The 17,111-nt window shown below is 41.5% G+C and overlaps 1 protein-coding gene across 16 annotated transcripts in view; it reads right to left on the reverse strand.

Annotated features, from left to right (window-relative positions):
- The window catches only part of PTPRK (protein tyrosine phosphatase receptor type K), a 626,320-nt gene that overhangs the window by 309,575 nt on the left and 299,634 nt on the right, over positions 1 to 17,111 (reverse strand). For all 16 annotated transcript variants that reach the window (XM_030556279.1, XM_030556280.1, XM_030556281.1 and 13 more), the window contains exons 4-5: positions 14,655 to 14,736; positions 8,574 to 8,689 (exon numbers count right to left, since the gene is read on the reverse strand). In XM_030556279.1, coding sequence (XP_030412139.1) covers positions 8,574 to 8,689; positions 14,655 to 14,736 — 198 coding nt within the window. The remainder of the gene's footprint in view (positions 1 to 8,573; positions 8,690 to 14,654; positions 14,737 to 17,111) is intronic.

The following is a 17,111-nucleotide window of genomic DNA, read 5'->3' on the forward strand; positions in this document are numbered from 1 at the left end:
GGAATGAGTATCAGCAGCTGCCCCCATGTGTCTCAACATACTGAATGTTCTTTAGGACACCTATCAGTCCAGGGTCATATGAAACACTAGACACAACAACTGATGCTCTGTAGCATCAATCGGAAGCTTATTCCATTCCAATTTAACCTGCACTGATCGCAGGGTGCCTTAGGTCAGTATTAAAATAAAATATGAAGCCTATCCCGGGACAGTCATTCCATAGGGGGTAGAAAAATGATTTTACATACACAATAGTAAATCTTTCAGTCTCCACCCTCAACCCCAAAAAAGCACAACCACCCTATTTAAACAAAGTAAAATCTGTTAAAATATAATGCTGTCTTAAATTTAAATGTAAAGTTATATTAGAAAGACTATAGAAGTATAGCATGTGTTCAGAAACAAAAAAGAAACTGATAATAATGGGCCTAAATAAAGCTAAATTAACCACAGGCCTGTATTATTTTCTGGAGACAGATTTTGCCAAGTATTTGAACATGGCCTTTTTTTTTTTCCTGGAGTTCCTACTCCTCCCTGACAATTCACTGCTTCCTGTTGCCTCTTGCTTTCAATTTCGGGCATTTCTTCCCTCTGTATGGAACGCTTTCTCCATACTTTAAAGTGTGTTGTCACAATTGAGACTCTCCACCTGCTATCCCAGAAGCATAACTTCTAAAGTTTGCTCTCAGTTCTGGGTTTCTTGCATGCCAGTGGCATGTTGCTTCCAGGTGACAGGCCAATCTGCTAAAACTACAATGTTACTGGATATGCCTGAGGTGTGGAGCTCTTTAAAGGAATCTTTCAAGATGCGTGTACATGCAGCATGGTGGGGAGGACACTCGAAGAGAGAAGATGAGTCAGATTGGTAAATTCCCTGTGGCAAGTGAAGACTGTTTCAAACCACATTCTATGGCAACAACAGTACCAAAACCTGATAGTGAGACGGTAAACAAAGCATTATGAGTTATGGTATATACATTTTCCAAAAACGATAACATTATGTGGTCAGCTGTTTGATCCTTACCAGGTCAACTGCATAGTTAGCCCCTCACTTGATAACACTGCAATTTTCACAGCAATTTGCATTCCATTTTCCATAATGTTTTCTAATTTCACTTCTGCAAAGATTACTTTCAGGCAATTGCTTTAATTATCTGTTACTCCACAAGGAATGACATTTTCCTCTGGCTGAGAGAAGAGATGTATCACACTGCATTAATGCTGATGAGACTCTCCAAGGGTGAAACCATGCGCTGACTTGCCAGGCTTGGCAAGCCAACTGAGGAGGCAGTAAGCCAGCACTTCATGCTGTTGCTGACAGATTGGCCCAATTGCCAGTGCTTTGATGGCAATCCACACAGGATTGCCAGTTACATTTTAAACTTCTAAACACATGCAATAGTGCTTCTAATCTGAGATTCATCAAAGCAAATGGTATCACCCAGGACCATGGCAAAACACACCGAACTGCAAATTAAGACAAGCCTCTCTGCCCAATCCAATGAGGCATTAATGCCAAGCTCAGCAATGATGGATGGACTCATTAGTGTTTCAATTATTTCCAACTGAACCTGGAGCCAAGGTATATGGTTTAACAGATGTTCCAGCAAAGGGCTCTATTCTCTGTTCCACATAGGTGTCCAGTTATACTGGCCATTGATAAGAGACTATAAAATCTGATCGGCCATATGGGAGTCACAATTGCTCCCAACTCAAAAAGCAGCCTGCTTCTGGCAAAGGAAAACAAAACCCAACATCCACAAACCTATTGCTCTGATATCCTTATTGGATTAATGGAACAAGTACTAAACAATATATACAATATTCAAAGCACGTGTCATCTTCCTATCCATTCTGACTAGCCATATGAGGTCAGTCTACCTCTACACTGTACTTGCTTAGTACTGCACTGAAGCATCTAATGCACAAGACACACTTCTCTATGCTGGGGAAAAGGGGACAAACCTGTAATGCTATTTTGACCATTTAAACTCTCATTTTTATAAGTTCTCTCTCTCTCAGTATTTAGCATGATCTCTGAATCAATAATTGCCTTTACTCTGCCTATTTTCGTGGATACCTAACATTTAGCCGTTTCCAGAGAACAGGCACACTGCATAGCTAAGCACTTGGGTTTGCTTGCTATTTATTAGCATAGGTCCGCTGGTGTGCATGGTACTTTATACACAAAAATAAATAAATACAATACAAAAATAAAGGTCTCTGCCCAAGGGGGATTCCAAATTAACATAACAAATACAAAAATTCAAGGTGAACAGAGGAATGAGGCAAAGAGAATATTAAAAAATGGAAAGGAAATATTGCATCGGGAAGAAAGTCACTTAACTTAGTACATTCGACAAATACACAGGCACCAGAGCAGAAGTGGGTAGTGTCAGAGTGGACAACTGGCCATACATTTTTCATGATTCTCCATGGTTAACATGCATTAAGCATAAAATTAAACACAGATGTGTACACCTCTGGACTCCTTCAACAAAGGAATTTCAACATGTGCTGGTCTTAACTTTCACAAGAAGACAGACATCTTAATGTGGATAGATAGGGTTACCAATTTTGGTTAGTTGTCTTCCTGGAGGTTTCATCCCATAATCTTTAATTCCTGGAGACTCCCAGATAATTCCGAAGGGTTGGCAACCCTATGTCCATGATTATTGACATTACACTAGGAGAGAGCCTATACAGTACATAACCATAGTTGGAAATAAGCTCAGGAAGACAGTAAGAACCAACCTGAACATTAGTGCTAGTTCTCTTAATATTTCTGTCTCCAGGCTGGGGTATTAAATTGAAATCTCAGTTTTGAATAATCACATCTCTGAGCCCAGAAACTCTAATGGCTACAGTGGCCCCAGCTACCACTGAATCCAAATAAGGGTCTAGCAAACCTGTGAGGCCCCGCAGTGGGAACTTTGGAGGTAGGTGGGAGCAGGGGAGGGACAGAATGTCTTGTTTTTACCTGCAACAGTATCTTAAGGGAGATGGGAAAAGGTAGACAGAGAAGAGACATCTCAAGAATTCAGACATATGTGAGAAAGCTTTATACAAGCATCCATATTTTGGAATGCTCAACTAAAACAAAAATGTACAAACCTTTGATCTTCTCCTATATTTGTTAATAATTACGCACCAGTTAAAGTATTTATTTCTGTAAATAAAAAGAATAGCCATGGTACCGTAATAATTGTGTGCTGCACACTTGTTGCAGAAGAGGTGCAATTTTGAAAGCTGTTTCTCTCTCTCTCATCCCCATATTTAACATTCAATGTTCTCATAATGTGTTACTGAACCAGTTAAGGCTCTTTATCTAGTCCAGTGGTCCCCAAACTATGAGGCCAACTATGCAGTAGTGGGAGGAGGAGACAAATTCCATTACTGGTATGGGGGGGAGAGGGTGCGACAGGAAAAGTTTGGGCACCACCGATCTAATCAGATATCTACTGCTTTATATCAATGCAGCTGCACCTTTCAAAGCACTTTTGTTCTCAGCATTACTTATCTTTCAATGCCAAAAACCTGTTTCTCCCAACCTCAGTCCAATGCGACTGTGAAATTGAAAAAAAGAAAAAACAAATGCTATCTGATTTAAAAAAAAATTAAAAAAAAACATGAAATCCAATAAAGGGCCAAAATCAGTCTTTATTCATCTTTCTGTAATGCTCACAAAAATCTGAGTCTGTGAAAAGCCTTTGGATCTTACTGCATTATAAATATGCATATAATGAGAGATTTGGTGTATTGGAACACACTATCTATACTCATGTTTTTATATTCATACAAATGTGTACACGCTTAAAATTATAAATATATATATACACACATACATACACATGCAAGAAAAAATATCATACAGTGGCATAAACATAATGCACAATTTCTAACACCTCTGATTTCTGAAGTTAGAAAAATAAGCCTTTCTAAAATACATCATTGCTGTTTGTGCTACTGTTGCTGATAGTACCACTAGCTCCATCCCACAAAATAAATAGATACAAATGATTTGCCTAATTTTACTGAAGGAGATGGGAAAGAGTGAAAGGGCAGAATGGATTCTGTAGTTTCTTTTTAAAGTTCTTTATTTTAATCTTTCACTTAGAAATACTCAAAGAACTGGAAGAGACAGAGACAGCCATTATTTTCTTTAAATAACCCCATGTCTGCAAAACTACCACTCTATAGCTTCAATGTAACCAAACAGGATATTGTGTCAGAGAGCAATTCTGGCATGAACAGCCCCAGTCTCCCCAAATGTTATTTCATATAATTACATCTCATGTAGAATGCCTTATTCGAAGTTTTAAAAAGGGAAGATCTTTTCACATTCAACTATGATGACAAAAAAGGTTCTTTTATTTATTTATTAACATAGCATGTTAATAAACCATCTCTCTTCACTTGCTGCTATGAGAGAAGATGCATTCCTGGAACGCTGCTGCTCCAGGCCCTCAAAAACAATTATTTAGGCATTTTATTTGATCTGTTGGTTGGTTCAATTTTCTTCTTCATGCTGAAACTTTAGAAAGTGAATTTGGTAGTTTGAACTAAGGGTAGACGTGTGCCTTTTCCAAGTCAGATACTTGTATACCCCATGTGGTCCATAACCCACCTTTACATCAGTTTCAAGGAAAACGGATCAATTTGATGTTTGCTCAAAACTGCGCACAGCAGGATTGATAACCAGCAATGCTCTCCAAACACTGAAGAAAGCATTCTGACAGGTAAAATTAATTATTAGCATGGCTGTGCTGGGAAAACACAGCAAAGACTTGAATGATGAGAAAGGAACATACAGGGCAAAGAGGAAATGGTGACAGAACTAGTAGAGTTTAAAGGGCGAGAGAGAGAGAGAGAGAGAGAGAGAGAGAGAGAGAAGTAAAATACGAGTAGAGATCTGCATTTGAAGAATTCAGGTGACTACTATCAAACAGCTATTTTTATAGCAAGGTAGCAAAGCACTTTATAAACATTAGCAAAGAAAGTTATTTGAAAGATCTTCTAGTCCCAAGATCTCAGCTAACAAATGAAAGGATATTCTTAGCATTTTACAAGATAAGAAAGAATCCACTTCTGTGATCTATCCAGTAAAATCTATTAACTGAGTGAAGAGAGAAAACGAATGTTTTCCAAGCAGTTTTGGCTGCTAACTGGCTTTCTTGCAGAGAAAAAGAAAAGTTATAAGGGATAATCAGTCAAAGTTATCTTACTTGGAGGACAGAGTGGTATGGAAAAATTCCAGTTGGCTCCCAGTGTCAGGCTTTGTTGAGCAATTATCTGTGTTGAAAGTGGTGTTTTACATTGTTTCTTTAGACTCTCATTGTTATAACCTTATCTCTCATAAAATAATCCAGGTTAATGTAATTTAACTTCGCCAAATTGGGCACATAAAACACACAATGCTCAGAAATTGAACTGCTGTATCTCAATGAGTACATTTTACATTTGTTCTATTTAAATAATGGTTTGTACTTAGCAGAAAGACTTGTAAAACAAATAATTCCTGGTGATATGATATCTATTTAGTACAAGGACTTATTAATGTGAAATGCAATGCAATGCAATGCCTTTTAGTTCTGTGCTCATTTTTCACACTGTAGCACATTGTGATTATCTTTTCTTGGAATATCTTCTGTGTCCTATTTATCTAAAAGTCAGTCTCTCTCATATTCTACCCAAAAGAAAAATTTCCTGTCTATTTTGGATTTCAGATGCATCTCATGGCTATATATACACCCAAAGATGGTCATCCCCTTTCTGAATTGGGTTATAAGTCAGACCCTGATTACGAAAAAATTGATTATGTTTCATTTTAGCAGTGTCCGACTTACTACAAAGTATACAACTTTACATTTGGTAGTTTCTAGATTTTAAAATTGCATTTTTGAAGTTCAGATTTTTTAAGTATCAAAAGGTTCTGCTTGAAGAAGCAATTTTCAATTTCTCAAAATAATTAAAGATTGTGCACACTGCAAACTTGCTGTTCCTAGGCACATTGTAGATACATGCCGAAATAATGGGGTATGTTTTTATTAGTTCTTCAACTTTCATCTACATCAAGTAATGAGAAACTATTCTTGAAGACGCTGTCTATGCCCCTGTGATCTTTCCTAATAACCTGCCTTTTTCTAAGCTATGAGTAAAAACATTCTCAGAGCTTTGTGAGGGGCAAACAATATTCTGATTTTAGACACTGTTTACTTCAGAACATATAATTGTATATTTATACAAATCTTTCTCCTATGATTCAAAGGCATGGCAATTTTATAGTGTTAGGTTACAATTTCCGTCTTTTTAACACACATCCCAAGGGATTAATTTGTAATTTCTCTCTATCATAGGATCATCCATCATAGTTATGACAGCTCTCAGTTAAGCCTGTACTAAATAAAGCACATGTTTTACTAGATACTAAACTTTTTCTTTCAAACCATAAGTACTTATTGCTTACAAGTGTTGATAAAGAAACATTTACATGTAGAGAGAATACATTAATAGTTATCTTACATAGTAACCATTTGTCTAGTGCACCTTTTTATATTTTTTATTCTAAGTTTTAAAAATTTGGAGTCATTAGCATAGAATAGTAGAAACATAGGGCTGGAGAGCACCTCAAATGGCCATCTATCTTATCCCCCCGCACTGAGGCAGGACCAAGTATACCTAGACTAGGGTAGGCAACCTATGACACAGGTGCAGAAGGCAGCATGCAAGCTGATTGTCAGTGGCACTCACACTGCCCGCGTCTTGGCCACTGCTCCGGGGGGCTCTGCATTTTAATTTAATTTTAAGTGAAGCTTCTTAAACATTTTAAAAACCTTATTTACTTTATGTACAACAATAGTTTAGTTATATATTATAGACTTATAGAAAGAAACCTTCTAAAAAGGTTAAAATGTATCACCGGCACACGAAACCTTAAATTAGAGTGAATAAATGAAGATTAGACACAGCACTTCTGAAAAGTTGCCGACCTCTGACCTAGACCATTACTGACAGGTTTGTCCAATCTGCTCTTAAAAACCTCCAATGACAGGAAGTCTGTCACCTCCCTTGGAAAACTATTCCAGTGCTTAACTATCCTTAAAGTTACAAAGCCTTTCCTCGCATCTAATTTAAATAATCCTTGCTGCAGATTAAGCAGATTACTTCTTGTTTTACCATCAGTGGACACAGAGAACAACAGATCACCATCCTCTTTATAACAGCCCTCAACATAGTTGAAGATTATCATCAGGTTCCCTCTTATCCACATTAATCTTTTTTTCTCAAGATTAAACATGCTCATTTTTAAACCTTTCCTCAAAGGTCAGGGTTTCCAAACTTTTTATAATTTTTGTTGTTCTCCTCTGGACTCTCTCCAATTTGGCCATATCTTTTTTCAAGTGTGGCACTCAGAATCACGCACAATACTCCAGCTGGGGCCTCACCAGTGTCAAGTAGAATGGAACAATTATCTCCTATGTCTGACATACAATACTCCTGTTAACTCACACCAGAATAATTGCTTTTTTCTCAGCTGCATCATATTGTTGGCTCATTCAATTTGTGATCCACTGTAACCCTCACGTTCTTTTCAGCAGTACTACCACCTAGCCAGCCATTCCCCAGTTTGTATTGTTCCATTTGATATTTTCCTTCCTAGTGAAGTATTTTGCACCTGTCTTTACTGAATTTCATCTTGCTGATTTCAGACCAATTCTCCAATCTATCAAACTAATTTTGAATTATAATCCTGTCGCCAAAGTGCCTTTAACTCCTTCCAGCTTGGGGTCATCGGCAGATTTTATACTCCATTATCCAAGTCATTAATATTGACTGGTGCTGGACCCAGAGCAAATGCCAGAGAGATCCCACTAGATCCATTCTCCCAGCGTGACAGTGACCCACTGATAGCTACAATGAGTATGGTCTTTCAGTTAGTAGTTTCCTCTACACCACATTTCCCTATTTTGCTTAAAAGTTAGTTTTGCGTCAAAAGTTTTACTAAAAATCAAGATTATCTACTGCTTCCCTGCTCTCCAGTAGGGAAGCAATCCTGTTAAAGAAAGAAATTAGGTTGGTTTGGCATGATTTATTCTTGAGAAATCCATGTTGGCTATTATTTATCATTTGATTATCCTCCAAGTGTTTACAAATTGAGTGTTTAATAATTTGTTCCTGTATCTTTCCAATCTGATTAGTTTTTCTGTGTACAGATCTGTCTCATCTTACGCAGGGGTTCTGTTCCATGGTTAGCACGTAAAATGAAAACCGCGTATAGTCAAAATTACATTGAGTTGAATGGCGGGCGGAATCGCCTGCACTACAGAAACAGTATTTAAATTGTTATTTTTCTCTTTTTTTTTTTGTTTTTGCCAACCGCGTAAAGCTGAAATCGTGCATGCTAAATGCGCGTAAGATGCGATAGACCTGTAATCAAATTAATCACAAATTTGATTTATAGGAAAGATTCTACATGCTCAAGATTTAAAAAGAAAAAACACTGAATTAAAATATTTCATTTTCAACAATAAGTTTGTTCTTTATTCAAACAGACTTGGATGAGTTAGACATACCTGCAGCCATAACTTGTTATTCACTGCATCTCTCCCGGTAGCAATGCATTGAAATGTAGCATTCTGCCCTGCATTGACCTCTACATCCCCCAGCCTCAGGAAATGTGGAGATTTATCTGTGGAGGTGGAAAAATAAAATTACAAACAGTGCTCACTAATAAAAAAAACACATTATTTTCTCCCAAAAGATATATATTATGACAACGTTTGGCTAAAACTAATCTCATATGAGAGAAAGTGATTTTTGTTTCATTTTAATTTAAGAAAAAGCATTTTTGCTTCTTCCTCCTCTCCACCAGTGACTCTACTACTGTATGTTGTACGTGACTTATAATAAAGTAATTTACAAATCAAAGCAAAAGGAAAATAAATACAGAAATGTGAGAAAGACACCACAAAAATTCTTCCAGTGAATTTCCATTGTATTCCACCTGACACACTGTAATCCCTCACAAGTAAATCTTTTATTTATTTATTTTTGGGGGCAGGACGGAGAGAAGAGAGATTTAATTTGTTACGTTCATAATACTGTATTAAGAGCTAATGCAATGTAATTTTGAGTTCTTTCGTCTTCAGCAGACAAATGTTTTCCGTGCCATTAAATACGGCAACATTTCAATGGCTGATAGGACACAGTTTATACATCTGCACAGACTCAATGGCAAAACCACCCGATTGAAATATTGAGCCTAAGAAAACTGATGGTCACAATTGACAGATACACATTATATAGCTCTCAAACACATTTTTACCTACATAACCAGTTAAACAGAAGGCTCATTCATGCTTTCTTTAAAAAAAAGAAAGCAATTTGAAAAGAGAATGGAATAACCATCACTAAGCAGACAGGGTTTATTTGAATACTGTATCATGTTGGTAATCTGCTATCAAGACTGTATTTTACTACCTTTTTCTTTTACCACTTGTTTACCCAGCAGAGCTCTTTTTTAAGCATCTGTTTTTAAGCAAGTCCCTATAGCTTGGCTGGCTGAAATATAAAAAGGCAAGAGACTCAATAGCTCCTTAGGCTGAGTAGGGTAATGCTCTTAGCCTTAGTTGTTTTTAGGTGGGGAAAGAGGATAAAGGGAATTTGAGTTTGCAATCATATCTTTATTATTTGCATCTCTTAGGGTATGGCTACACTTACAGTTCTGCAGCGCTGGTAGTTACAGCTGTGTTCGTACAGCTGTGTAGGGCCAGCGCTGCAGTGTGGCCACATTTGCAGCACTTGCAGCGCTGTTGGGAGTGGTGCATTGTGGGCAGCTATCCCACAGAGCACCTCGTCCCATTTTGGCGCTGTGGCTTGTGGGAAGCGGAAGGAAGTTTGCGGGTCTTTCCGCTTCCTGTTCCAACGCCCCGTGGTGCTTTGCTACACATTCCGAGCAGTTTGGCGGCATTGTGAGTCTGCAGCGCGATTTCTGAGATTTCTGTTACAAATGGAGCCTGAGCTGCTGAGGTCCTTGCTGATGAATGTTGCCAGCAATTCACGCATGGCAGTGGAGCTATTCCTTCAGCTGCAAAGTGACAGTGAGAAGTCAGACGATGATATTGAAACGCCTGACGCTCAAGACACTCAATTGCTTGTGGCAGTAACAGACGTGCTTAGCACCGTGGAACGGCGCCTTTGGGCTCGGGAAACCAACACTCAGTGGTGGGATCACATCGTCCTGCAAGTCTGGGATGACAAGCAGTGGCTGCAGAACTTTCGGATGAGAAAAGCCACTTTCATGGGACTGTGTGCTGAGCTCGCCCCTACCCTGCGGCGCAGGGACATGAGATTGAGAGCTGCCCTGCCAGTGGAGAAGCGGGTGGCTATTGCAATCTGGAAGCTGGCAACTCCAGACAGCTACCGATCGGTGGCGAACCAGTTTGGAGTGGGAAAGTCCACCGTTGGAATGGTGCTGATGCAAGTTTGCACAGCCATTAATCGCACCCTGCTAAGAAGAACTGTGACTCTGGGGAACGTGCAGGACATTGTGGATGGCTTTGCACAAATGGGTTTCCCTAACTGTGGAGGGGCAATAGATGGGACGCATATTCCTATTCTGTCACCACCACACCTGGCATCAGAGTACGTTAATCGCAAAGGGTATTTCTCCGTGGTTCTGCAAGCGTTTGTGGATCACCGTGGGCGTTTCACTGACATTTACTCAGGATGGCCTGGAAAGGTGCATGATGCACGCATCTTTCGGAACAGTGCCTTGTTCAGGAAGCTGAGGGCCCGGACTTTTTTCCCAGACCGCAAGATCACAGTAGGTGACGTCGAAATGCCCACTGTGATCCTTGGAGACCCCGCTTACCCCTTAATGCCTTGGCTCATGAAACCGTATACAGGGAAGCTTGACAGGAGCAAGGACCGGTTCAACTACAGGCTAAGCCGGTGCAGAATGACTGTGGAGTGTGCTTTTGGCCGTTTGAAAGCCTGCTGGAGGTGTCTTTATGGAAAGCTAGATTTGGGGGAAAGCAGCATCTCCGCTGTTATATCTGCGTGCTGTACCCTCCATAATATTTGTGAAGGGAAGGGTGAAAGATTCAGTGAGGAATGGACCTCTGAGGTTCGACGCCTAGAGGCTGAATTTGCACAGCCAGAGAGCAGGGCTACTAGAGAGGCCCAGCAAAGGGCTTCAAGGATTAGGGATGCCTTAAGGGAGCAATTTGATGCTGAAAGCCAACAGTAATGTTTGGTGCCTTTGCTGTGCTCCTTTCTACCTTGGGGTACAGTATTTACCACTTTCTGCAATAATAAAAAGTATTGTAAAAGCCATAAAATCCTTTATTCAAAGTACAATACATAAAAGGCCAGGGGGGGTAGGGTGGTGGACTGTACATTCAGAGGTTTGAATATGTCCTGTTTGGATTGCTGTTCAATGTCTGCTGCACTTCAGGATTACTATGCTGCAGAATAATGGGGGTGGAATGCACAGGGTAAGGATTGTAGTTATCAGGGCTGGTAGGTGATCGTACAGGTGTTGGGGGCAGCTGGGGGTAATAAGAAACTGGCTGCTGGAGAAAGGTATTTTGTGCAAATATTGAGGAACAAGAAAGAGAGCTTTGGGACGGTTGTGGGTTACCACGGTACAGATCTGCCTGCATGGCTACGAGAGACTCGAAAGAGTCAGTTTGGCGAGCCAGGAGGCTTATCAGGTGCTTTGAGGTTTTTTTGGTAGCCAATTCCTTTCTCCTGCTTTGTGTTTGCCTCCACTCATACATTTTCTCTCTCCATTCCTGCGTCTTCCTACTTTCTCTGTTGTAGTGATTCATAACTGCTTTGATCAATTCTTCTTTTGATTTTCGCGGATTTTTTCTCAAGTTCTGCAACTGACGTGAGGCCGGTGATCCGGCTGCATTAGTCAAGGTCACTAAAAAAAACATAGATAGAAACATGTAATACACAGAGGCTACATTGTTTATCATCACACAGTGAAGGAGTTTTTAGACTTTTTGTAGCATCATTCCCACATACCTAACATAACACAGAGAGGCCAAGGAAGCGAAGGCATAGCGAGCAATGGGGTGAGTGTTTCTGCCCCGACTTCACCTGGGAGGGGGAACTGACTGATGGCTCACCTGGGAGGGGGAACTGACTGATGGCTCACTGGGGTTTATCTGCACTGGGTAGAGGAGGGAGCTGGTGGCCTGCACAGGGGATAGTAGGGAACATGAAGCTGGCGACCCGCTGGCGGGGGGGGGGGGCGGAGAGACCGGAACGCACCACGGTGCTGGCGACCTGCTGGCAGGGGGGGGGGGGCGGGCCGGAATGCACAGTGGTGCTGGTGACCTGCTGGTGGGGGGTGGGGGAACCAGAACGCACCGCGGTGCTAGCGACCTGCTGGCGGGGGTGGGGGGGAGACCGGAACGCACCGCGGTGCTGGCTACCTGCTGGTGGGGGGGGAGGGGAGGGGGGGGGAGAAGTGACCGGAACGCACCGGGGTACTGGCGACCTGCTGCCGGGGGGGGGACAGGGGGGGGACGCAACGCCGTGCTCACGACCTGCTGGCGGGGGGGGGCCACGAACCTGACGCCCTGCACTGAGTAGTATCCCTAAATTCTCAACAGGGTTTCCTACTGCCAGATAGATCACTGCTGCGTGTTACCTGGGAAGAGAGGGAGGGTCTTCTACAGCAATGTGGATTCTGCCCTGGCCCCTATGCAGCTTGCCTGTGTGCAGCCATGGTCCCCCCACCCCTCGCTGCACAGTGGATCGGACGAGTTAGCCTAACCAGGACAAGGACCACGGTGGCTCTCCCTATAAACTTGAGAAAGCACATTGCCCACGCTCTGGCCGCAACTTTTCAAGAGATTACCGAGGCCGATTACAGAGACGTGATAGAGCAAATCAATGGGCTATTCCACGTTTAGGCATGCATGCAGGCAGCCATAACCCAAACCGTCCTCTCCCAAGACATAAAATCTGCTTACCCCGAGCACACTCCTCTGCTTCTTCTTCATCAGCAACTTCCAGCTGCTGAGACTGGCTAGCCTCCTCCTGGCTTGAGAAGAGCTCCTGGCTGCATGCCTCCTGGGACTCCGGGGTCTCTCCCTCCACCCCAGTAGCCTGACTCTCGGCTTCCTCTACACCCTCCCCCACTTCTCCCTGCTCTGAACTCTCCATCGTGCTCCTAGGATTGGCCGTGGGGTCACACCCAAGTATGGCATCCAGCTCCTTGTAAAAACGGCAGGTCGTGGGGGCAGCTCCTGAGCGGCGATTTCCCTCACGGGCTTTGCAGTAAGCACTGCGCAGCTCCTTAATTTTTACCCTGCACTGCAACGCGTCCTGTTCATGGCCCCTTAGCAGCAAGAACTTTGATATCTGCCCATAGGTATCAATTTCTCCGGCTCGAGCGCAGCTGTGCTTGCACAGCTTCCTCACCCCAAACACTGATGAGGTCCTGCAGCTCGGAACTGTTCCATGCTGGGGCTCGTCTGGGGCGTGGAGGCATGGTCGCTGATTGATTGACTGATTGATTGCACTCCACACCTGGCTGAGCAAACAGGAAGGGGATTTTTAAAATTCCAGGGGCATTTAAAGGTGGAGTCAGCTGAGCCCAGGGCAGTGGAGTGTGCAGGATTACCAGAGAGGCTTAAAAGGTATGCTGGGATACCTCCTTATACCCCGGAGGTCAATAAAAGCGCTGGTGGGGTCCACACTTGCTGACCAGCGCTGGATCACCAGCGCTGGAATCACTACACCCGAGGCATGACCGGGTGTACAGCCAGCGCTGCAACCAGGGAGTTGCAGCGCTGGCCGTGCTTTGCAAGTGTGGCCGCATCCTGAGTTGCAGCGCTGTAGCCCCCTCACCAGCACTGCAACTCTCCAGTGTAGCCAAGCCCTTAGTGAGCATTGGCTTCAGGAACTTGTATATCTGTAGAGAAAGTAGTTAAGCTATCAGCCCCAGGGATACGCTAAAACAAAGTATCACTTTTGAAGAGAATTGCAGGGCTATTGTGGTTGGGCAGGGGCAGGTAGAGTAGAATGGGACAGAATTAACAAGGAAAGAAGCAACAAATGAGAGACCTGCATAGACATGATTTTTTTCTCACATGCATTGGTCCAATGTTTCCTGAGCTATTGCGTCACTGGCCTAGAATTTTTTCCAGGATTAGCTGAGCGAGAGTGAAACCTACATTTAAATGCATACAATCTGTCCCTATTCATAATGGCCTACAATAACTGGAAACCAGAAGATATATAGTTCTCACTCGGGTTTCATACCCTTATTAAGTTGCCTACCAGGCCTTAGACTTAAATATGCTAACCCAATTTAAAATTAGCACAAATCAGTATATATATTTTGAATTTCAATTTCAATTTTAGTGTCCACATCTATCACTAAAAAGTCAACCACTGAAGAGTTGCACTTTTATTTTCATGCAATGCTTTATTTCTGCTAGACAGAAGGATTTTTATCTAGTGAAATCACTACAGTGCCACCCCAATATCCATTCATGTAAGCTGTAATAGAAATTCTACAGAAGGAAAAAGGACATCAATGATCAAGCAATGAAAACTCAGCAGTCTGAGCCAATATTGAGCACGTCCTGAAAAGACAGAGAGAAATGCAGCCCTCAATCACTTCTTACCACAAGGGTAACTCAGAACCTGGATGTCATCAATGGCAATGTAGCCACTTCTCCCATCTGAGACTTCGGCTTCAAATATTACCTGTCAAAAAGAAAGAAAAAAAAAGGTTTACAACACTCATTTCTACAGAACCCACAGTGGAGAGTGCAGATATATGGCATGTTGCTTTTTCATTTGAGCTGGACTTTCCATAAGATTTGATGATTGAATGGAATATTTATTACTTAATGTACTATAGTTCCATTACCATTTGTATATTTGACTTCTTCTAGATTTGCTTCTTATGGATACAACACAGAAACATGTTTCTTAACTTGTAATTAATGTTAGGCTGTTTCCATTGGAGTAAAGTTTATTTTCACACTATACATATAGGATTAAACTCTGAAAGTACCTTTTTAAGGTGGGTCAGACATCTCCTTACACACAAACAACAAACTTAATTAACAGGAATTTAAATTCCAGTTGGAATCACACTCCCCACATATTCCTGAACTCCCCCGGCAGTATAATTTCATAAAAGAAAATTCTTCTTGTGATGTTGCAAGTAGCATTTCCCCAGTGGCTTTGACAGAAGTAGGTGCAGTTTGATATTATCACTGTCAGTTTCGTTCTTCACTCCTGCTAGGAAATAGGGAAAGTGATGTGGGGGAGTAATAAAGGCACTTCTTCACAACTTCACATCTGCTCCTACTTCCTGTTCCACCCTTCACCAACAGGAGCAGCAAAGAATTTCTGGGCTGCTCCTATACACAGAGATTTCTCCACAGCCTTGCAATACCAGACTGTAAAACTGACCAGAGTGTAATTAGTGTGTCTACTGCTGCCTTGCTATGGAAAGGCATGCATTTGGCAAATGACACACAGCAGGGAGGTTGCAAACACTTTGGAAGATAGAGCTAAAATTCAAAAGGATCTTGATAAAACGGAAAACTGGGCTATAGATGACAAAACGAAATTCAACAAAGACAAAAATAAGGTGCTACATTTAGGGAAGAAAAATGCACAAATATAGAATGGGGTAACTGGCTTGGCAGCAGCACTGCTGAGAAGGATCTAGGAGTTGTGGTAGAGCACAAGCTTAACCTGAGTCAACAATGTGATGTTGCAAAAAAAGAAATGCAATTTTAGGTTGAATTAATGGAGGCATAACATGGCAAGTCATGGGAGGTGATAGTAACACTCTATTCAGCGCTGGTTAGGCCTCCACTGAAATACTGTGTCCAGTTTTGGTCATCAATGCATAGAAAGGATGTAGAGAAACTGGAAAGAATCCGGAGGCAAGTGACAAAGATTATTAAAGGGATAGAATGCAAGCCGTATAAGCAAAGGCTGAATGAACTGGGTATGTTTATTTTGGAAAAGAGGTGATTAAGGGGGGAGGTGGGGACATGATAATAATCTTCAAATACCTGAAAGGCTGCCATAAAAGAGATGGAGAACATTTGTTCTCTCTTGCCACAGAGGGAGGACAAAAGGCAATGGGTTCAAATTACAGTATAGCAGATTTAGGACATTCTTCCTGAGATTTAATTTAACTGTAAGAACAGTAGGACAATGGGACAGACTGCCTAGGGAGGCCATTGAAGCTCCTTCACTGGAGGTTTTCAAAAGGATGCTGGATAGCCATCTGTCTTGGATGGTTTAGACACAACAAATCCTTCATCTTGTGAAGGGGTTAGACTAGATGCTCCCCTGTGGTCCCTTCTAACCCTATGGTTCTATGATACCCTGAGTTATAGGTTCTATGGTAAAAAAGCCCTGTAACCCCTGCACTAGAAACAATTAAATGCCAGGTATAGGAGAGTATGGTTGACTTTCTGTGTGCTAAAGTTTAATAAACGTTCTGGCCTGCTGCTTAATTCCATGCATATATCTGTCCCCATTTCACCGCTGTGTCTGTATCAATACACAGACTCCAGAGTTCTTGTAGTGCTTTCATTTCATAACATTATAAGTGCCTGACTTTAACACTGGAAAGGGAAGAGAGAAATAATCTTTTTCTTGAATATGAATAAAGTTGGAAATTTCAAAATGCAAAAAAGAAATTTCAGGAAGTTTGTGCGTCTCCCCCTCCCTGCCCCAATCCTTTAAAAACAGTCAAGTTTAAGAGCTCCCTGTATCCAAGCAGTTTTATCAGGACTTTGAAAAGTTTTAGGATAATATGACCATGAAGTGCAATATAAATCATTTTACTCATGTTCTTTTTAGGTCATAATACTGGTAGAATCCTACCATTTAGGAATGGATAAGTCCTACTATATAACTGTGTCCACTGCCATGCAAAGACAGAACAGGACTGTCACTGAGATAAAGAATATAATTTCTGTAAACAGAAAACACTTATCTTTGCAACCAGAACACTTAATTTTGTTGGCTGTGCAACCTTAATTCTGCACCCTTGTGCATATGCATTATGACACAATCTTTTATTATTATGAGTACATACTACATTT

The sequence above is a fragment of the Gopherus evgoodei genome, chromosome 3, assembly GCF_007399415.2.
Source record: "Gopherus evgoodei ecotype Sinaloan lineage chromosome 3, rGopEvg1_v1.p, whole genome shotgun sequence".
Classification (NCBI taxonomy): Eukaryota; Metazoa; Chordata; order Testudines; family Testudinidae; genus Gopherus; species Gopherus evgoodei.